The sequence below is a fragment of the Lygodium microphyllum genome, chromosome 5 (assembly GCF_053477565.2).
Source record: "Lygodium microphyllum isolate KBCC chromosome 5, Lygodium_microphyllum_v1.1.10, whole genome shotgun sequence".
Taxonomy (NCBI): Eukaryota; Viridiplantae; Streptophyta; class Polypodiopsida; order Schizaeales; family Lygodiaceae; genus Lygodium; species Lygodium microphyllum.
The window spans coordinates 132,598,660-132,622,483 of NC_141139.1; the positions used below are offsets into that span (position 1 = coordinate 132,598,660).

General features: G+C 40.1%; 1 protein-coding gene across 1 annotated transcript; it reads right to left on the reverse strand.

Annotated features, from left to right (window-relative positions):
- Positions 1-14,275: 14,275 nt before the first annotated feature.
- On the reverse strand, positions 14,276-17,073 carry LOC148036422 (aldo-keto reductase family 4 member C10-like). The gene is made up of 7 exons (XM_087679147.1): positions 16,819-17,073; positions 16,336-16,386; positions 16,110-16,186; positions 15,925-16,012; positions 15,512-15,787; positions 14,971-15,219; positions 14,276-14,741 (listed from the first exon to the last, which is right to left on the reverse strand). The coding sequence occupies exons 1-7, from the start codon at positions 16,972-16,974 to the stop codon at positions 14,652-14,654; spliced, it is 987 nt and encodes a 328-aa protein (XP_087535273.1). The 5' UTR covers positions 16,975-17,073; the 3' UTR covers positions 14,276-14,651.
- Between the last annotated feature and the right edge of the window lie 6,751 nt (positions 17,074-23,824).

Sequence of the window (23,824 nt, forward strand, 5' to 3'; positions counted from 1 at the left end):
GTCGAATTAAGCCTCTATTTAGTAATTCTTTAACTTGACTCTGGATTTCTTTTTGCTCTATTTGATTGTGCCTATATGGTGCTTTGCAAGGTGGCTGTGTGCTAGGAAATAAATCAATCTTATGGTCTTCTGGACATGAAGGTGGTAAACCTGGTGGTAGGTCTTCTGCAAAATAGTCTTTAAAATATGCAAGAAATTCCTTATGCCTAGGGTGCATATGATTTTCCTTGGCGTGCAATTCATTCACCCAAATGAGATATGATTTAGTATTCTTGCGTAGTGCACGTTTTGCTTGAGTATGCGAAAGCAGTGGAAAAATATGAGATGCATGCATACCATATAATGTAATAGATTTTCCTTGAAAATTAATATTCATTGTGTGCGTGGAATAATCTATATTTGGATTATGCTGGTGTCTCCATGGCATTCCTAAACTAATGTCGCTTGACTGTAATGGAACAACTAAGAAATTTCTTCTTTCAATATATGAACCAATTTGAATTTCTAAATCTTGTACTTCTTGTGTGCCATTGTACCTAGTGCCTAAAAATGTAGCTTTTATGCGATAATGCGTAGGTACTGTATGCAATTTCAATTCCTTTACCAATTTTGCTGAAATAAAATCATGGGTACTACTGTCATCATGCAATATAGTTCTTTCTTTTCCATGCACCATACATTTCATAGTCAACAATGAATGTGGAGTAGGCATACCTGGTAAAGTGTCGAAAGTAGTAGTAGGATCATCCTCATCTTCAGTAAAATATGGCATATCCTCATGCTCGTCTTCGTCCATGGCTCCAAGGTAGTTGATATGTGCTGGTGGCTTCTTTGAATGACAATTTGCTGCGAGATGCCCTGGCTGGTGACACTTGTAGCATACTATTGGCTTGGCTTTGGTTACATTATTTGCAATGGCTGGAAGTCTGGGTACATTTGGATTTGCTTGTGGAATAGGCTTAGGATTTGGATTGACAGTGGATGGTAATGCAGGTGGTTTAGGCCAATTCTTGCGGAAAGATGGTGATGAGAAACGACCTGGATTAAACCTTCTAAAATTGGAATTGAATTGTTTAGATCCATAATTACCGTTGGCTTGGAATTGCTGTGGTCGTCTATCTCTTCCGCGTAACTTATCTTCAGTGTCGTGAGCTAAGGAGATGGCGTCTTCAAGGGTAGCAGGCTTGAACATGTTCACTTCAGCGTAGTAATGTCCAAGAAGTCCAGACATATACTTCCGCTTATGTGTCGTCTCTGGTACATCTTCAAGCATGCGTAGCTGTAGGAGTGCATTCCAAAAACGCTCTGTATACTGTGGAATAGGCTCACGATCCCGTTGTTGAAGTAAATCCCATTGCTTGATAGCCTTCTCATGAAATTGCGGTGGAAGGAAATTCTGCATGAACTTCTTCTTGAAATCTTCCCAAGTAGTAGGACATTCTATGCTCTTGCGGACTACAGTCCACCAAAGTGATGCTCTGTCTATCAGATGATTAGTAACACACTTGATTTTATCTTTTTCGGGATAAGTTTCCTCATGGAAATAGTCATCAAACTGGCTAATGAATGATAAAACAGTCTTTCCTTCTCGTATACCATTGAAAGTGCGAAACTTGAAACTTCGTTTACTTATCTTGGATTCCTTGCGAATGGTCTGTGCTTCAAGAGTGGCGTCGATGGTACGTCGAATCAAATCTTCAGCTTGAGGTTCTTCTTTATCGGTGGACGCTCTTTGAAGTTTTGTCAATTGCACTTGCAATGCTTGCCTAGCCCTTCGCTCTTCTTCCAATTGTAGCATGATTAGATCCAGCTTTTGTTCCATGGTAGGCTCAGGTACGTCGTCTTCAGTCATAGGATCATCTATATGTGGGGTAGTCATCCTGTAAAACTCAACAAACCTTTCTCACTCAAAATCAGGTTAGCGGGATGAGCGTAGCTCAAATTTGGGGTTACAAGGCTATGTATTTTTTGGTATTTCTTTGTATATTTTCAGAAAAGCTGCAATATTTCTGTATCCGTTTGCTGAAAGTACTTCAACGAACTTGTAGATAGGTAGAACAGCTTGCTGCGAACAACTTTCCAGTTCAGAGTTTTTGCATACGAACAAATCTTCTAGGAGTTTTAAGCACTAGTCAATTCTGATTTAGTCTGACTTGCAGAGTTGCAGACTTAGCAGACTTGCAGAGTTGTTGACTTGCTGAACTTAGGCCGACTTGCAGAACTTGATTTCAATTGACTTGCTGAATTTGACTTCAGAAGTGCGGGACCAGGAGTTTGCCAACTTGTCCGACCTGTGTGACTTGCAGAGCTTGGCTTAACTTAAGAAAGTGAAGCTTAATAGCTTAGGAACAGCCGTCGTCGATTTCGTGAGGGGGGGGGGGTCCGTTTTTTGATCGCGCGAAAAATTCGGAGCCCTCTTCTTGCAGCTCGACTTGAAGTTTTGAAGCTTAATAAGCTTCTTAAGCTTTCTCTTAAGCTTATTGAAAGAAATTATGATAAAATTAATGAAGCTTATCTCTGTAACTCCACGACTTGATGATGGAGATGTATGCGTGGTCCTCCGCCTGTAGAGCTTGGTCCTTCGTGATCTGACAGTGGAAACAGGGGTTCTTGATCGCCAAAAGTCTGCCTGTATCGAGGGTTCGTGACGAGATTGACTGTAGAGCCCGTTTGTTCCTGGAGCTCCGCCTTCGCTCGAGATTGGTAGCGATTGGAAGCTCTTGATCTCTGCTCCGCTTTGATACCACTGGTGTGCAGATCGGTCGCAGATAGCTCACGTAGTGAATCCCTGAAGGTCCCCAAGAACAATGAACTCTACCTTTTTGCACAAAAATCCATGTAAGAGCTTGAACGACAAGAGACAAGAGACAAATTGGGTTCAATCTCCCCCATGCCTTGTGTGAGCGCTTCACAAAGCATGTATTTTATGTATATTTCCAATCTTCATGCTCAATAATAGCCCAATTACAAAAATATGACAAGCTTTTAGCTTTTGAGTTTGCTTTCTACAAAAATAGGAAAATAAAGCTAATGGATGGTGCCCATAGAGTCTGGCACACCCAATCTGAATGTCCAAATAGAAATAACATATCCGGGCGCATAAGCGCATACAAAATAATAATCAATAATCAATGTCTCTATAGACATAACAAAATATAGGCGTGGCGCCTATCAAAATATAGTCCAAAGGTCGAATACTCGCTAAACTCCAATGCTTTCCTCTGCAACTGCTGCTATCTCTACACATCAACTGAAGCATTCACAATCGTTAGTAAAATAATACAATTAAACCGACAAAAGTGAATACCTAGCAGTCTTCAGCTACATAAATAAATCAATTGGTTAGAAATAAATCCTAACCTTAATTTATTATGAGTGCGCACTCTAAACTCATAAACGTTTATTAATTTAATATGCATTTTGCGGAATCACCCATGTACACACTAAATTAATGAAACGCCCGAAAAGGACAGGCGTCCCCATCAACTTCTCGCACAAAGAATCCTCTTTGTGTATGAGCCCCGGTCATCTAAGTTTACGGAATCCATCGTAAAACCTCACGGAATCCACCGTGGAATATGCCTCCTGGCATCAGTTCCTTGAAAACTTGTGGTGGAATGCAATGAACTTTGGAAATGTGAGGTCTTTGATATGTAATGGCCCAAGGCAATGTCCTTGCTTAAACCTTCCTTCCGTTTGCCACCTGCACGACTGATGAAACCATCTTCGTGCACAACAAGCTGAAAAATAGCAAACATACCTAGGGAGTCTTAGGAAATTTTTTATGGAAATCACCATGTAACCAAATGAATGTAGTTTGTGAAATAAACCTTCTGCTTTTCATGTGAAACGATCAACTCCTCACTCCATATTTGAATGGATGATCGGCCGATTTGCAAGAACTTAGGAGTCAAGTCCTTGTTTGATCTACCCAAGTGAGAAACATTCAAAATTTTTTGTGTTGCCTCAAACTCTTCCTCTGAAGGAATGGATGACTCATATCAGAGTGTATCCTTGTATATCATAGTCAAAGTCTTTGTTTCGAAGAGGTATTCTGTTTCCTTAACATTTGAATCCACAAGCAGATACTTATCCCAATCTGGTACAATAAGATTAGAATCTGTTTCTAGATTATGTGCAATAATGGCTAGATAGTAGTCCTTTATGATGTTAAAAAGGGCTTGTATATCAGACATGAGAACATATTGTCTTTTGTCAATAGGGAAGGAGGGGAGCAAAGCTGTGGGAACTTCACCAACATCCTTCGCAACATCTAGCTCAACAATAGAACCCACCACCTCTATGTTCTCCCTTCTCAAAGCTTCAACATCGAGTTGAGCACTTTGCTCCCTCTCACTGGTCACATTTACTAGCCGTGAAACCTCTTGCACTCCCTATGTCTTCACTTCATAGGGCTGTTGTGTATTTTCTAGGTCTTGGACAAGCTCTTTTCCTTGATCCCCTAGCAACAAATGCAGAAATCCCCTAGCAACAAGTACTCGATGAGATGACACTTCTGATTGTGTGTAGGGCACTGTAGATTTTCCTTTTTCATGCCCTCAGAAACCCTTAGTACGTCCCTATAGAATATTTTGCTTTGGGGCTTATTAGCAAAGGCATCATTCATGTGAACATATTGCAAGCCCTTGAAAGGAACCTCTCCAATAGACATCTACTCCAAAAAAGTGGCCTCATGTTCCTCAAGGTAGACTCACGAGGCCTTGATTCATTCCTTCGCATAGGCAACGAAAAACACTTGGGATACTTGTGGTAGTAGATGCTCTTGTCCCACTCGACCAAGGAAATCTACAAGCATCTCCTTAGGACTGTGTCCACTCCTTTCTTAGGCTCTTGTGCCAAAGTGTCCTCCATAGTTGCACCTATGTAGCATCCAATATTTGAAAACAAAACTATATGAGAAACACCAATCGACAAAGGAGGACCTAGACAATGTGAGAGGGCAGGATTTTCAAAACCTGGAGGCCCCCCGCTCAGATTGTGGGGATCCTTAGCGGTTTGGGGTGGGGTGGACTCACACAACGTGAGGGGGGTGGAGTCCAAAATCTCGAGGCCCCCCCTCCTTAAGTTGTGCAGGTCCTTGGTGGTTTGGGATAGGAACAGGGGTGAGAAAAAACAACAAAACGTGAGGGGGGTTCAAATCTCGAGGCCCCCCCTTGTGTTGTGCTAGGTGTGTGGAAAATTTTTGACCTACCCCCCTCGCATTATGTCATCTTCCCCAAACGGGAGCCACACAATGCAAGAGGGGGACCCTCCCAATCTTGTGACCCCCGCCCTTGTGTTGTGCAATCCTCCCCCAGTCTATTAGAGCCACACAACGCGAGGGGGAGACCTCCTACGTTGTGACATTGCCCTCATGTTGTGCGATTCCCCCTAGCAGCTAGGAGCTACAAAACGCGGGGGGGGGGGGGGGGGGGGGGGGCTCCTAATATAGCAACTCCTTGCCCTCACATTGTGCGGTCTTCTCTAGCCCCGTACAGTGCAAGGGGGGGATTCTAATTTTGGGATCCCCCTTGTGTTGTGTAGTTCTCGCAAGTGCACAACACGCAAAGGGGAGGGGGACTTCTAATATTGGAATCCCCCCTCACGTTCCTCATAAACGCACAACGTGAGGGGGGCTCCTAATTTTTCGAACCCCCCCTTGCGTTCTGCGGAGGAGGGCCTCCTAATTTTGGGACCCCCCCGCCCCTCATATTCTATAGTTCCCCCTGCCCCTCACAACGCGAGGGGGGTAGCTCCTAATTTTGGGACCCCCCTCTCTCATGTTGTGCGGGTTCAATCTCTATTATCCCATTTCTCTAGTTTTTTTTCCTTTCCTCATTGGGAGTTCAAATGCTATGTTTGTACTCTTTCGTAGAGACATGGCTAGAACAAAGCATTCCATGAGGGTAGTATCATCCAGAGACCCACACATTGCACAACAAGGAGCATCCTCTAGAAAGAATGTGTAGGATGATGCATCGACCCCTGGCCCAAGCTCATTGGCCCAAGCTCGTAGCAAGGATTCGATTCTAGGAAGAGGATGACCCCCTTGCAGACCACTGCTCATCATAAGCAGTACCAACAACATGCCTTAGTCCTGAAAGAACTAAGGAGGATCATGAACTACCACGAGCCTACAATTGTGAAGATGACATTTACTAGGATTGTTAAAGATATATGTGAAACAAACAATTTGGACTTCTATTGGCATGCCTCAGCACTAGATTACCTACATGAAGCTATCGAGGAATTTACGGTAGAATTTTTTCAAGACTCTTGCATTTTGGTAGCTCATGCCCATAGGGTGACAATGATGCCTAGGGATTTCACATCCCTTAGGTTGGTCAGGTTTATAAACTACAAGTTGTTGGTCATCCCACAAGGCATTACAAATAGGAAGATGAAGGGAATTTTAGAGATCCCTCCGCTCAAAAAGCGCAAGGAGGTAAGGGTGACTAATGTCACACCCTCACATTCCCACAACATGAGGCTAAATTCCTAGAAGGTTGCCCATGAAGAAAGGGAGGCTCGTGAGATGGAGGCCAGGGAGACGAAGGCTGTCGTGCAAAAAAGAGATAGACATGTTAGCATGCATGAGGACAATTGCGAGGTGCTTGAGATGCTCATTTCACTTTTTGATGTTGTGCTACCTCTAAGAAGGCCACACGGACAGCAACTCAGTGCCGTCTCCTTTAGTGAGGAGGATATTCAAGTCCTCTCAAACCTTCAAAATGAGGTCAACAATGGTATAATGACCGTAGCCTTAAGGTAGCATGAAACTTTGAAAATTTTGCATATTTTCCTCGTATACATATGGCCTAAATCTTATTATTTATTTGTTTTTGCAACTTCATTCTTGTAAATCTTCCCTCTGATGTTCAAGAGAAGGTTTTCGTCACACATTCTCTCCTATCGATAGTTTTGACCCAGGAAAGAACATTGTATGTGGACGTGTTCCCGTGGTACCAAGATTGCAATTTGGATCTTGTACAACATCGGGTTATGGCATACCATGAAAGGTAAGGCCTTTTTGGTATGTTTCTTTTAAGTTATCTCAAATCTTTCTTTTATTGCCAAAATTTATTGCCCTCCTTGCCTTATAGGTCTCATTGGAGCCTGATTATTTATGATATTCCCACATGGAGATGCTTTCTAGCCAACTCAACTGAAGGATACCATGACAATGTAAAGTAGTAAGTTTCATGAGAGGGAGAGGGGGAGAAAGAAAAGCAATAACTATGTTTTCCTTTACCAAAATAATTCTTTGGAAAAGCTAGTATATAAAGGGCTTCGAGGTAGTGGTTAAGACCACCAAATATTGAACCACATAATAATTATTGTTTGCAGAGGGTTGGAGCAGGGTGATGGCCATAACTGCAAATGGAGAGTTTGCTACAATGCAAAGCTACTTTATGGAACATCTACTTGGGCCAAAAACGGCCAATGTAAGTTTACTTTTTGTTAATTTAACCCCACATAGCCTTAACAACTTTATACTTAGTCTCATTTCTACGATTTTAGGTAGGGTGAGTACTTAGCAACTTATATAGATGATGACCTTCTTCTATTTAGAGTAGAGATTGTTGAAAATCTAATCAACTACGCTTCTCATCAAAATCTCTCAATGCCACCTTCGTATGGCCCTCGAATTCCACTCCCAGAACCTCGAGTCAGAATGCCATATCCCCATCCCAATGCCATTGACTTAGATGATGAGCATTCGCCTGATGACACTGACTATTTAGATAATTCTGATATAGATAGGATGCAAAGATTGTAGATATGATAAAATTATAGCATTCAAATTAGAAATTGCCCTCTTGTACATAATCTAGAGCTTTTGTAATCAAATTGCCATAATTAGAAATGGAATTCAAATAGTTTTGTATCACTTTTTATCCTTACAATTTTGCATCCGTATTTTCATTTGTACTATTGAGGTAAGAGGAAAACAGTGTGAATGTCCTTACATAAACTATTTCTCTCTTTTCTTTGGGGCACCTACACATAAGGTTCACCGTGATTCACGTTATTTGCAAACATGAAAAATATATCTTAGACAATGTATTACACTTTTGGATTACATATTCTATTTACCTTGTAACCATTGCACTTGAACAAATAAGCAGCATGCATATTTAGATCCTCATTCGTTAGGTCCATTCGCACTTGATGTAACGAGATGTTTGCCCTTACCTTGAGCATCATTAAGAGCTCATCCTCCGACCAAACCTCCAATATCATCACAGGATTATTAGCATCATTTTGTAAAAGTCTTGATCAATTGCCATAATCTTTCTATTTACATAATTCCTTCCCATGTAATATAAAGTCAGAATAAAATTTTATGATGCAATCATATATTTGCAAACAATAGATTTTTGTTCCACTTTGGATATAATCCCACACACTTCTTTTATATCCTAGCTTTGACCTAGGAAGTCCATACATTTCTCCAATTTGCATACAAAAATTGATGTCGTTTTCGGAACTTCCTCATCATTAAAAAAATCCACAAGAACATGTAATGGCATGAAGATTGTGATCTTCACCTGTCTACTAGCTACATTAAGCCTTAGATATCTTTGAATCTGCATAAATCTTTAATATATAAGATTCACATGTTTTCGCTTCTGGGATTGGCCACTCTACACTATCCTACATTGGGAGTGGAAAGAGGGTTGAGAGATCCAAATTATGTGATGCTTAATGGTGCATTGTAAAATTTGTCATTAAAAAAAACCCCATCCTTGACCAATGACCTGTTAGAGGTCACTTTGTACAACTGCTTGCCAATAGAGCCGTGAATGGCATCAAAGATTCCAAGTATGCTTTTGATAGGTTTCCAGTGTTCAAGGTTTGACGGATATATATCTACAACCCTAAATAGACTTCAGTAAATTTCTGAAACATAAAACTTTGGTTTCAAGCCTATTGAAAATTTTTGAGCTTATAGTTTGATCTATGGCATGGCACGTCAATAGGCAAGTTCTCCAAACACAATTCTAAGTGCATATATGCATGTTGTATAAGCACCTCCTTGATTTTTTCCCTATCCTTTAACCTTGAAATCCTTGACTTGCCCCTTGTAGGTGTTAATGAATTCATTTCCACGTTGTCTTCTCTTCCTTATCTACAACACAACCCAACTACCAAATATAGATTGTAGTAGGAATCCACCTATTATTATCAAGATCAAAATTGTTGTAGATTGTGATTGCTCTGATAGAAGAGGAGGGACGCCGAGGACATGAGGCTTTTATTGACATAGAAGATGAAGCAGAAGAAGACCTTGAGTGAAAAGAGAAAATAGAGTAGAAAATCTTACGCAAAAAGGAAGGGATAACACACACTTTGCTGAATTATTTGAGTTTTTTGGAAAAAAAGGAGGGATACTACACTAGAGGGAAAACGTTTGGGTGTATTATTCAAGAATTTCAAGAAAATGACTAGGATATTGCAACGTTGTGCGGGACTAACAAGAGATGTCTCCATCTACTATTGTGTTTAATTATGCCAATACCTCTTGTTTCTTGTGTCTCCACGAATTTATACTCCAAAAATACATTTAAAATTCTTTTAAAAAATCTATAAAAATGAGAAAAAAGACTTCAAAATTAAAAGAAACATTTTTTATTGTAACGGTAGCTCTCCTCCTATTAGTTGAGAGGCTCTCTCTCTCTAAAACTAAAAGGCCCATCCAAATCTCCCCTGATGCAAATGAGTGTTTTTCTATGGTCTCACTAGAGAGATTGTTTGTCCTCTTCAACAATTGACCCATGTCTTGGTGCTGCTATATCGCTCCTTGGTGTTGCAAGCTTCCTTTTGGCTATTGGTGAGTGTTTTGGCCCCCTTTGTCCTAGACCGTTGCTTGGTAGCAGTTCTAAGGCTCCTTCTTGATGCGCATTTTTGTGTTGATGTCCTCATAGTAGCTGGGGCAAATGGAACTTTGAAAGCATGAAGCTTCATTCCTTCAATCGACAATGAGATATTAGAAAGGAGAAGCCTAGACACAAGAGTTCTCCACACTAAGTTGTTGGAAGAAGACACATCATTGAGCAAAGCATAGATGGCAAAAAGGGAACATGTAAAACTTGAAATGACATAAAAAAAATAGAAAAAAGAAATCTCACATGCAACCACTTCTATCCATGTATTCAAATTGTCAAATGTTCATATCATGATTGGGCTTGGTGATGTTTATTCTTTTCTAAATCTAGCTTTTTGTTATGAAGGTTTCTTCAAAGGCATTAAAGAAAAATACCAAACTCCCTCCAAATTTGCCAAAGAGAACTAAAGGCTAAACCAAAAATGGGTATAACTTTTGTACCACCAAACCATTCTTTCACCCCATTGAAATTCAAAAATGTCACAAAAGGCCAACTCAAGATAATACTCCTCAATCACTATAGAGATCTGCATACATATTTGGAGAACATTACTAAACCATCATCATAATCACGAATGTAGATCAATGGCAATAATGAGGATTTTCCCATATCAAAGATGTATCCATGTATGCTCAAAGAACTATGATGAGTAGTAATGATACAAGGGTCCCTTGGTGGATACAAGATGGAGCTAATGCTTATCATTTCGTGTTAACCAATTGTTAAATGGAGAATCCAATACGGTGTATAAGTGACCATATAATTAAGCATGCATAGGCTTTTTACATCTTGATGATAATGCATCTATCTAAAATAAATGAGTTTGAAGTGTGGACCTTGCAAAAAGTAGATGCTAGGACCATTGCATGCAAAGTTCCTCCAAGAAAACTTGTGTTCAATGCTCACTTGTGATCACACCTAGTTGTCCCTATTTGTTAAGACCTTTCATATAACCCTCACCTAATTATCCTCCATTAGCAACATTTTTCTCATGGCTCTTACGAACACAATAAAACAAATTTGGTAGCATTCTTAGGATTTTATAGTACAACTAAGAACACAAATGTATTAAAACTCAAGCTTACAATGCTAGTGGGATAAGTGTTGCATATGTTAAGAAGTGGTAAAGAAGCACATGGGGATATTAGAATTAGGGTTGTGGAAAATTTGAATGAAATGTGGGCCACTTATGAATACTAGTTATTCAAGAGGTGTGACATGTGGCCACTTGATAATTATTCAGAGCATGTCAAAACAAACAAACATGTCAAGAAAAAAGAGTTAGAAGTGTGTGAGACTTACTTCATTGAGCCATAAACAAAGACCCAAATATCATTGTCCCTTGTAGTAAGTCCATTTTATGATCAAACGACATGGGACTAGTCATAATGAACACATGGTAGGATTACCACATTTGTATCACCTACTATGTGCCTACATTTATGTTGGACAAACCACCTAAAATAATAATCCTCAACGAGTGGAAAATATTAGGACTCCAAAGGTGGCCAGTTAGGGGTGTATGGATGCCCCTCCAAGATCTTGAAGATCCATAATGTGAGTTGATTATCCCGCTAGCTTAGGTGCCAACTTCAGGCCAAGAACAAGAGCATATGTTATGATAAGTGAAGGTTCTACCATCCGCTTGCCAACTTAAGGCATGCCACAATCATTGGGTCCATCATTGTATTTTCATTAGTCTTAAAGTTTAGCTCGCTTTTGTAGATGAAAACCCCAAAGTTTCTGCCACATGCAAGTCCCATTTGATAAGTTAAAATGCAAGCAATGTTATATGTGCTCACTAGGCATGAGATACATTTGTATTGGAAAGATCCTCTTCAACTACCATTAACTATCTAGAACATGTTTCTTTACCCATGACTATGTTGAGACAATCAATGCTTCCAAAACAAGCAAGCAAAAGTGAGATATAATATTGAACACCATTAATGGCTAGACACACATCTACTTAAACCTGTGACCTAGGATGGAAACCTTCTCAAGCTTCTTTTTAAGGGTATGGAAAACATCACTTTAAGCTTATAAGCTCAAGTTACTAACCACTACATCAATCAATACGTGTGCCCTACAAGCTCAAGTCAAAGTTACTATCAGTACATGAATCTATACATGACATCACAAATGTCCTAGATCTAAGAGACACACTATAAGCCACCACCAATGGCCTAAGATCTAGGAAACACACTTATGCTTTGCAAACTAGAAAAGCTTTATAGGGGAAATGCTAAGCCACTTTTTTCATGGAATACTCTTTCCTAGCATGTGTTCATATTGTTGGAAGTTTTGGGATTGAAGTTTTTGAAGTAAATCCAAAGATTCATTCAAATGTGTGTGAAGCTTTTCTATTATTTAAACAAAACCATGATTAATAGGAGTGCACATGTACATAGCTTACATACTTGATATGGACTAAATATAAAGAAGCCAATTTGATACGTTTGACAATCCTAAACCTTGTTGTAGCCTCAAAGGCTCAATAAACCCTTTTGGGCATTTCTTAGTTTTTGCTAGCATCAAATGTTGCAAATCCCCTTTTGGACATCCTCCAATTTTTGTTATGTACCAAAATGAAGACATGAACCACTAAAGTCCACCTTGTTCACCTTGTTCTCTACCTATTCATGTTGCAAAAACCCTTGATCTTGTTAAGAACCAAAATGAAGACATGAACCTTTGAAGTCCATGTTACAAAACCCCTTATGTACATTCTCCTATTTTTGTCAAGTATCAAAATGAAGACATGAACCTCTAAAGTCCACCTTGTTCACTTTATTCTTTAGTAATCCATGTATACAGGTGTAGACAAGTTAAGCTTTTCTATTATTTAAACAAAGACATAATAAATAGGCATGTGCATTTGTACACGAGTGACATACTTTGCATGGAGTATTCAACACAAATAAGTCAATTTCATGAAATCAACAATAATACTTTAACCTTTGCTGGCGTAATATCTAGACCTCTACTTTCACTTGGAGGGTCAAGGTTGTGTGTTGATCATCCTTTATGTGGATTATCTTACCTTGACAAGCAATATACAAGAGGTGAAGTGTAAAGTTTGACATGACCCAACCTTGGTCTCTGCTTCTTTCTTGGTCTTAAGGTCTATCAACTACCTCAAAGCATCTTGATTCCATGGTGCACATGCATGTCTAGGGTTTTAAGATAGTTTGATAAGGCTTTCTATAAGCCTCTGATTGGCATTTTCCCGTGGATCTAGTGCAATTTCTTAAAGCAATAACATGCATCCTACAACTACTCTTTGATTGGCAAACGCAAGGTATCGAGCACTATGTTCTATTGCTCAATAGGGAATTTGGCTCTGTCACATTGTTTTGGAGATTGATTTCCCTCAATAGGAACCTATCTTCCTTTTGGTTGACAACCAAAGGGCTCTTGCTCACATGAAGAATTTAGGTTTAATATCAATATGTGAGAGAGTAAATTTTGGAGTCTAAGTTGTAGATGGTCTATTATCTTAAGGCGAACAATGTAGTGGTCACCTTGACAAAGTTGCTAACTCGAGTTTCCATGCTTCATTAGATGCATGGTAATGAGTGCAATACCTATTTTTGTTAGCCTAAATGTTATGCCAAATTGAGTGTGTTTTTGGTTCCATCTAAAGAAAGGGTTTTACCCTTTTTTAGAATTTGCCTTAATACTAAGAGTTCTTGCCACCTCTAAATTTCCTCTGTGTAGAAGTAGACACCAAAAGATGTACACACATACACATGCACACACGCATGTGGCTATATTCGAAGTGACAGGAAACCTTTTTATTTTGGCAAGGACCTCATTTTGGGTTCCTCTGTGTAGAAGTAGACACCAAAAGATGTACACACATACACATGCACACACGCATGTGGCTATATTCGAAGTGACAGGAAGCCTTTTTATTTTGGCAAGGACCTCATTTTGGGGCATCTTTGTACAGTTTTGTATCACTATCAAAGTAGTAAAAGCTTCAACCATCAAACGATATTACATTTACAATGTTCAAACTTAGAGCATAAGAGATATTATGTCTTTGAAATCATCAATCAAAGTCCAAATTGTACTTATGCATTATTGACCTTATATTTTCCACATACCTTATAACATTTATGAATGATTACCAATATATTGGTATCCAGTTGTGGCTCAAAGCTTGCAAGACAAGTGGCCATGTAGATTCATGCCAAGCTTCATTTCATGGCACTCTAAGAAAAAATTTCCTAACTTTCATGGCATTGCTAGATCAAACTTGAGCATAAGAGACCTTAATATGTCTTTGAAATCATCTACCAAAGTCCAAATTGTACTTATGCATTATAGACCTTACGTTTTCCACATACCTTATAACATTTATAATTATAATTCATGAACGATTACCACATACCTTATAACATTTATATTTATAATTCATGAACGATTACCAATATACTGGTATCCAGTTGTGGCTCAAAGCTTGCAAGACAAGTGACCACGTAGATTCGTGCCAAGCTTCATTTCATGGCACTCGGAAGTAAAAATTTCCTAGCTTTCAGGGCATTGCTAGATCATGACGAAAACTATCTTTTGCAAAGCCTACTAATCGCCTACGATGCTCCATAACGTTTGACAAATTATCACTCAACATTTTAATCTTAAAGCCTCTCTATAGCAAACCCATTGCATGCCTTTCTTAAATATCCCCATCCAACTTATCTAACAGCTTAATCATAAAGCCTCTCTATGGCAAAAACCCATTGCATGGCTTCCTTAAATATCCCCATCCCACAGCTCCTCCACTGATTTGTACGCATACGGTGATTTACTGTTGCACATTTCCTCATTTCTCAGCAATCTCACCTGCACAAAAGCACACACAGAGACAAGAGGTAAGCAATCCACACTTCTCGACTTTTATTCTTGCCACTTCATTGGCAGCTCCATACCAAAATTATTTCAGGAATAACATAAACATCAAAATCTATGCAGATGGATCTATCAAAGGTTCAAGATCCTTCAGTGAGCTCCTACATTATCGGTACAAATTTTCGCCAATTAGTAGAAGAAATATATCCAGAATTGTGTATACCTGCTCGATTTTCGCTATCTTCTCCATGTCTTCTTCAGGGATTGTCCAGTCAAAAACATCAATGTTGGATCTTAGACGATCAGGATTTGTACTCTTAGGCAAAACGCTGTGCCCTGACTGCACTCCCCACCTCAAGGCCACTTGCCCGCTGGACTTTCCAAGCTTCTTAGACACCTCATTGATAATAGGGTGATCAAGCACTGATACCTTTGCAAAGGAACTGCCTGGGGCACCCAACGGGCAGTAACCCTGTAAAGAGTCGCACATTTGACTATTAGTATATGCTGATTAAAAGCATGCCTCCAAACGCACTACATTGGAAGCAATGCCAACAACATTTTCTACCATACATAATGGCCTGTGAATGCTTAGTTTTAAGGTAGCGCAATAAAACCATGTAAGCCATATGGTCTGGGTTGCCGCTTCTTCTGTCAAGCGTAGCTCCGCATCCAGCCATTGCTAGACGATCTATATGTTATACTTTTGCTTAGTCATTGCAGGATTTCGATATGGTACATCTTATAAGGAATATATGACTTACTGAAACGTGGATGCCCTTGGATGCGCAATAACTTCTGAGCTTCTTCTGTTGCCATATTGGATGACATTCAACTTGGTTGACAGCAGGGATGATCTTGGTACTTGACAGAAGCTTTTCCAGCTTCTCAACAGTGAAGTTGCTCACACCAATAGTATTTACTTTTCCTGCTGCAGTTAGCATCTCCATGGCCCTCCAGGTAGCCTCTATGTTCACCGGCACATAGTCTTCTGGCTTTGATATACTGCCACCCTTCTTTATGGCAACGGGCCAATGAATCTAATTCATGCAAAGAAAGACGATCATGTATGAGGAGCGACCTACTTTATCAAACTTTCAACTGGTATCAAGCTTAGATTGGAAAGTCCGTGCATGTGGACACACCTCCACACGCACATGCATTCTAATCCACTTACTAGATAAAGATCAAGGTAGTCTAGCCGCAATCTTTTCAAGGTTTCCTCAAGAGCATGCGGAACATCCTCAGGTGCATGATTTGTATTCCTGTGGAACATATAAACGCAAGGTTAAATAACAATAAACAGAAAACAAGGTCCAGCTAAAGAGGAAAAGACTAATTTGGATCAAATTGGGGCTCTACCAGAGCTTGGAGGTGATCCATAGTTCTTCTCTCTTGACCAAGCCTGACTTGAAGCATTCTTGTAGAGCCTCACCAATCTAAAACATGTCAAATTCACACAAAAATTTCTTGAAGGCTAATGTTGAAAAAACTTATCGGCACAAGTACATAATTACCTCAAATGTCTAATACAGTAATTCAAGTCGCTGACACTGATAAGAGAATTCATGAAAGATCAAATAAGTACCTCACTCTCATTACCATACGCTGCTGCACAGTCTATGTGACGGTATCCGACCTGCAAGCAAGGACATGAAATAAGCAACATGCGTATATTCCTATGAGCAGAATCGACACCTGAATCAGCAGTTATTGTACGTCAAATCGGTTATTCTGGACCGATTGTGCCTCAGCAAAAATGCAATATGCCGGTATGCCTTAAAACATAAATGTGCCATGCAACTATTCCAGCTATTGTAGACTCAATACATCGGTGTACGTTAAGACATATAATGTGTCACGCCTATTCTAGAGTCATGAATATCACACATGTGCCATCGTAAGCTTGAGAAAATACAATGCTTGTCCTTCGTTTTAGTTATTGGAATCAGACTGCAAGTGTGTCAAGGACAAATAACCTGGAGAAAGTATATTTGTGGCTGGAAGAGTGGCAAACTACAATGACTGTTCTTAAAAGAGAGAGAGAGAGAGAGAGAGAGAGCGAGCTTACCTCGATCGCAGTTCTTACTGCTTGGCCGACCAAGCCAGGCTCGGCTTTCCATGTACCGAGACCAACAGCAGGTATTTTGCGGCCATTGTTTAGAGGGAAGCTGCGACAATCGCAGGAGGCGCTGCCATTGCTGGTGCCGTTGGTAGAGGAAGGCATGGTGTGTGTGTGTGTGTCTCTCTCTCTATCTGTGAAGGTGGATTGTGAAAGATGTATATATGCCAGTAGAAACGTTGAAACGTTTGTGTTGTATATATAGACACACAGGGCTTCAAGAAAGTTCGCATGGTTTTTCTGTGGAGTATCTCTTTTTTAACCCTCCTTTTGCAGGCCACATGCACATCCCACGTGGCAAGCCGCACCCATTGATACGTGGCACGCTCCTGAATCAGGATGACGCCAGAGTGGCGCAATGCCATCATCCCATGCGCTTGTTGTGAAGCCCTTTTTTCGTCCTGCTTGACACTATACAGCTCTGCAATGCTGTTTTTTTCACCGGTTTTAGTTAATCGCATTAATTATTGGTCCCGTTATTGGGATTGTATTTTGATTCGGCCTGCCTTTGCCGAAGACACGATATCGTTTCTTGCCTAACTCTTCCTCTCTCGGACGGTTCCTGTCAAAACACGACACGGACCATCTGCCAGGGCTGGGTCGCACGAAGGTCTACAAGGGGGAGTGGGACACTACTTCCTCTCCGACCCCTTGGTCGCGCCGAGGAGATGCAGGGTGAGTGGGGGTGTATATCAATCACTCCACACTTACCCTGCTGGGACCTTCAACGAAGAGGGTTCCTAAGGTCGGTTACACACAGCCTCATTTGGCTGGGGTTATGTGCAAGTTATCCATTGCTATGCCTACACACTAAACTGCGCCCAAATGTTTCACCAAAAGAGGTTGGCCCATTGATAATGAGATTGAAGTGTTTGGGGATTGTGGTGGGGGTTCAACTCTTGTTAGTAGTCCAGTTCCATTTTTGAATAAATATATTGTCTTCTTGTACATTGGGCGCACCCGAATTTCAGGACAAGGGAGATCCCCCGCCTAGAAGTGTCCGCCAACCGCGAAAATCGGATCCAATGACTTTTTGACACGTAGTGCGACGGGCACCTCTTTTTCCACCTCTTGTTTGTCCATAGCCTAGTGTGTAACCGGCCTAAGATGATACTTGTGGGGTGAAGGCTATTCATGCGCAGTGATTGGATTTTTTGCAGCATGTTGACACACCTTTCCTGCAACCAAAGAATCCCACCTTGAATGATCCTTATAGGAGCTATTATTAATTTTTCCATCCAACAAAATGGCCCCTCCAAACTGAGGTGTGACCTTCGAAATAGCGTGTACAATGGTTAGCTTGGTCACCCCACTCACCTTGGGGTGACCCAACTCTAACTCTTCCTCTTGGTCTTATGCTCCACATATCAAACTATAAATTAAATCTAATCTATTATAAAATAAAATGGTGTGTTACTATAACTTTTTGAAATATTTACATGACTAAAATGCATGCACTAGCTTATATGAGACATAGAGAAATAGAATCTACTATAACTTTATACAAACGAGATTTTTATTGATCGCTAATAAAGTGTAATATTACAAAATCTATGTTTGCATGCATTATTTGTCTATGCATTAAACATCATTGTGAAAAATGATATGGGTTTTTTTATACCTCTACTATTACCTTAATGGCCTATATGAACAAATTTCTATGGATTTTATTGCTAGTTTTTCCATAACGTTCACACACCATGACATCATTTGGACAATTGTGGATAGGTTTACAAAAAGACCTTGTCTACTCCATAAGCTGCTAAACCTTTTATTAACATTATATTTTCTCATCATGGATTTCCTAAGGTTATCATTTTGTATTATGATAGTTGATTTTTTAATCATTCTTTGGTATGATTATTTAAGAATCTAAGTTCCAAGATGGATTTGATCTCAGCTTTTCACCTTGAGAGTAATGGTTAGATTGACATGGCTAATAGTCCTATCCTTGACTTTCTTAGATCTCACACCATCAATGGATCTAATATCCGGGATCAACACTTGCCTATCCTTCAATTCAATTTACATACAATAATACACCACATTCTACTATTGGTAGAGCACCTTTTGAAGTAGTTTACGAAGAGAAATTGCTTATCCCTATGATCACAATTATTATTGATGTTCTAGCTTGACACTTTGGCTACTAACCATAGAAAATTTTTAGAGAAAGAAATTACAAAGATTAAGCAAACCCGATTGAGACATGCAACTCAAGCAAAGAAGAAGCATGAACTTATTAAATTTCAAGAAAATGATTTAATGTGGTTGAGAATTAAAAGTAGGATGTTAAAATCCATCGAAAATTCTAGAAATGAAATTAACACTAAGGTATTATGGCCCATTTTGTATTATTCACAAGATTAATGAGAATGCATATAGATTGGATATTCCTCTTTGGTAGATGTATAATTCTTTTCACATTAGTTTGCTGAAACCATTTAAGAGATGCCTCCAATTACTCCTGTTGTTGGTGATGACCCTCCTTGAAAATAGATAAGAGAGGAGAGAGGTGAAGAAACCAAGAGTACATATATAAAAGAATGGAGACTTGAACACATACAAAGATAGGGCTGAAATCTTCTTCTTCTTCTTCCACACAAAAGAACTAAGTCTACAATATGATAAAAGACTAATATGAAAGTACCACAACATATGTACATATGGTTACTAAGTATGAACCTGCTAGGGAAAGAAGATGTGGTATAATGAATGTGCCATAACCAAGAATGGACTATGTGGGTGTAGTCCAATAGTTATAAAATTACTAGTATATCTTCATGTTGGCCACCTAGCATGCTAGTGAGTAATATTCTACCACATCACTAAGGCACATAGTGGATGCTAGCTCATGTAGATCTTGACATCTCAACACTCCCTCTGGAGCTCAGTATGAGCTCATGAACTCCAAGCATAGTCTTGAAGCATTGAAGATTCTTAGTTTCCAGTGCCTTGGTAAAAATATTAGTAGCTTGATCCTTTGTAATGACTTAACCCAAGTCAATATCAACTGCCAGAATCCACTCTCAAATGTAATAGTAATGGACCTCTATGTGTTTGTTCTACGTATGATACACTCAAATTCTGGCTAATTGAATGCTACTAAGGTTATCACAGTAGATGATAATCTTCTTGTCCACATGTATCACAAATCACCAAGTAGCTTGCATAGCCAAGCTACCTCACATGCTGCAATTGTAGCATCTCTGTACTCTGCCTCTCTTACTAGACAAGGAAACTCTACTTGTTTCTTATTGCTCCAAGCAATAACAACACAACCAAAGGAAAGCATAAAACTACTAGCAGACCTCTTGTTTGAAATACTACTATCCCAATATGCATCACCTACACTATAGAATAAGGTATAGTCCAATTTAGACTTAACATAGCACAATGTGCACTGCATTGCATCCAAATGTGGCTTCCATGGAAGCTACATAAATTGACTCTCCAAACCAATTGTGTAGTTTAGGTCTGGCTTAGTGATCATCAAATTGATAATGTTACCCATAATCTTCTGATACATAGTAATAGTCGCAATCAAGTCACCCTCATATGCACTAAGCTTAGCATTAATATCCAAAGTCATAGAAATAGGCTTGCAATCAACCGTACTATACTTCTTTAATATATCCAATGCATACTATGTCCATGACAACCATATACCCTCTGAAGTCTTGATTATCTCTATGCTAAGAAAATAGTATAGCTCTCCCAAATCCTTCATCTCAAATCCAGTCTTGAGGGGAGACCCTTAACATGGCTAATCTTTGTCTTACTATCACCCACAATGATTAAATCATCCACATATATAGTAATGACCACAATATCCACATCACTCTCACATACATAGAGTGAGTGATAAGCATGAACTTTGTGACATCTAATGCTAACAATGTATTTTGCAATCTTGTCATGGCATGCATTGGGTGCTTGCTTCAGGCCATACAAGACCTTACAAATCTTGCATCATAGTTCAGCTGACTCTAATCCACATAACTAGGTGGCTACTCCACATAAACTTCCTCTTGCAACTCCCCCTACAAGAAGGCATTTTTAACATCCATTTGATGCATGATCTAACCTTTTGATGTAGCCACTACTATGACATCCCTTACAGTGGCAATTTTAGTCATTGGAGCAAAATCTCCTCATAATCAATACCATGAGCCTGCACATAACCTTTGGTGACTAGTCATGAGTTAGACTGCTCAATAGATCCAACTGTATAAACCCAGTTTTAGCCAATAACTTTCTTGCCTTCAAGTAAAGGTACCAACTCCCATGTGCCATTCTCTTCATCCATAACACAATCCCAATACTTATTATCCACTACATCCTCAAAATAAGTAGGTTCTACTTTTTACTCAACATTAGCCATGTATGCATAGTGATGAGCTACAGAACTATCATATATCAATCGCTGCATTGGCTTTCCTACTCTACTTGACCTGGGTGGGCCTAGATTACTACCAAGGTGCTTTAGCATCCTCTTGTGCCTTCTATACAGTAGATGTTTTAATAGATGGAATCCCAAACTTCTAATCCAAACTCTCTTCAAAGCCATATGAATCAACATTAACATGAGAGAAACCTGATAATACATTCATCATAATAGGTGAGTCCCCAACTTTCTCTTTACCTTTTCTTGATATTTATGATGTACTTGGTGGAGTAACCGGTAATGTCCCACACTTGAGGACCCACTTTGTGTGTTGTTGGAGGTGTAGTGCAGAGCTTAGGGTGACAGGTTGGGAAAGTCTACCCTTGATGTGCCCTAAGCCTGAAGTCGAGAGAGGGGCTAGGGGTGAACCCTAGGTGTGGTGAGCAAAGTGAGGCATTGTGCCCTTGTCTTGCTTGCTTTTCTTTCCGTTCTTTCCTCCCTTTTTTTTTTTGAAGACTGTATACATAGAAGGCATTTGGCTAGTGCCGATCACCGTCAGCCAAAGCACGGGGCGATTACCTCGGCCACAACTTTGGAAAATTTGATGGTCATGAACTCGTAGTCTTCCCAAGTGCATGGCAACGAGCGAACATCAGAAGCAAGGGGTTTGTCAATCAGTCCTAGATCAAGCCTCTCATAGCTTCTAGCAAATGTAGTGAAGGTGTCATCCAACTCCTTGATGCATGTCACTACGTCATTTCCCGAGGTCTCAACGAGATTCTTGGCCCGTTGAAAGGAAGGATCGTCTTTCGTACGAAGGCTTAAGACCTACTAGTGGCGATGGCGCAGTTGGGGTGGACAATGGTGACTCCCTTGCGGGCGTCGCCCTGTTGAGATATCGAGCTCCACTCGTGATATGCCAGGGTGACCGTTGTGCATTTATGTCACCGACTTGTTAGCTGCAGATGCGGTTGGTACACCGCCCATGAATAATAGCTAGATGACAGCTATCCTTATCTACTCTAGTTCGTGGCTCAGTTAGTATGCCACCTTAGTTAGTTGAGTTTGGTTTGAGACCCATATATAGGGTTCTTCTATTTCTATGTACTAGAGTTCTTTTTGGCTTACACAACTAAGAAGAGGAAAATTGTTTTCTGCCTCCACCTTTGTGTATATTCCCCCATTGTGCAAGTGAGAAAGTTACAAGTGAGACTCCTTCCTTCTCTCCCACAATCTTGACATGGTATCAAAGCCTTGTTCATGGTAAGGAGCTCAAGAAAGCAAACCAAGTTCGCGGTGTTCTGGTAAGAGGACCAGTGTTGCTTTGATTTTTCTGTTTTGGGAGCAAGTCTCTGCAGGTAGCACAACTGGAAAGTGCAAGAGTGCATTGTCTCAGATTGAGATGCCCTTCGCGGTGTAGCAAGAGGGTAGTATATGCTGTGGGAAAGGGCTTTATCCCTTGGTTGCTCTGTTTTTTTTATTTGAGGCCATTTCGGGGCCTGTTTTGGAGGCGGAAGTTTTCTGCACGCACTCAAGAAAAGGCCCTGTTTTATGCTGTACGACCACTGTTCTACAGGTCAGTGAAAAGTTACCGTATAAATTGCATCGTATACCTATGCGTAGAGACATTGGGAGTTACAGAATCATCCTTGTTGCCTGTTGATGCAAAATCATCACTAGGAAGTGACTGTTGTCAAGATTGTGGGAGAGAAGGAAGGAGTCTCACTTGTAGCTTTCTTGCTTGCACAATGGGGGAATACACATACAGGTGGAGGCTAAAAACAGTTTTCCTCTTCTTAATTGTGTAAGCCAAAAAGAACTCTCATACATAGAAATAGAAGAACCCTATATATGGGTCTCAAACCAAACTCAACTAACTAAGGTGGCATACTAACTGAGCCATGAACTAGAGTAGATAAGGATAGCTGTCATCTAGCTATTATTCATGGGCGGTGTACCAACCGCATCTGCAACTAACAAGTCGGTGACATAAATACACAACGGTCACCCTGGCATATCACGAGTGGAGCTCGATATCTCAACACTCCCCCTCGAGCTCAATCCCAATTCCTGCACACCAAGCAGGTCTCTGAACTTGTGCAGCTTCTCTACGCCCAATGCCTTCGTAAATATGTCAGCTACCTGATCCTCTGTGCCGACATAAACTAGATCAATAAGACCTAGTAAAACCCTCTCCCGCACATAGTGATAATGCACCTCAATGTGCTTTGTTCAAGCATGATAGACTGGGTTATTTTCCAAGTGTATACTACTCATGTTGTCACAATAAATGACAACTGGTCCATCTATAGACTGATGCATATCATAAAGTAGCTTATACAACCAAGCTACCTCACATGCAGCCATTGCTGCACCCCTGTACTCAGCCTCTCTGCTCGACAAGGCAATTGTAGGCTATTTCTTGCTGCTCCAAGTGACTGCAGCACTCCCAAAAGAGAACACATATCCACTTGTAGATCGTCTATCAGAAATACTACTAGCCCAATCAGCATCAGTGTATCCATGCAACTGTATTGGAACCCCAGTCTCATAAAATAGTCCATACTG

Bases quoted from the DNA above. Each gene is read 5' to 3' on its own strand.
- LOC148036422 (XM_087679147.1), bottom strand. From the start codon at position 16,974: ATGCCTTCCTCTACCAACGGCACCAGCAATGGCAGCGCCTCCTGCGAT. The intron at 16,013-16,109 runs GTAGAGCCCCAA...TATGTTCCACAG, and splicing joins TGGATCACCTCCAAGCTCTG to GAATACAAATCATGCACCTG. The intron at 15,220-15,511 runs GTAAGTCATATA...GACTCTTTACAG, and splicing joins CCAAGGGCATCCACGTTTCA to GGTTACTGCCCGTTGGGTGC.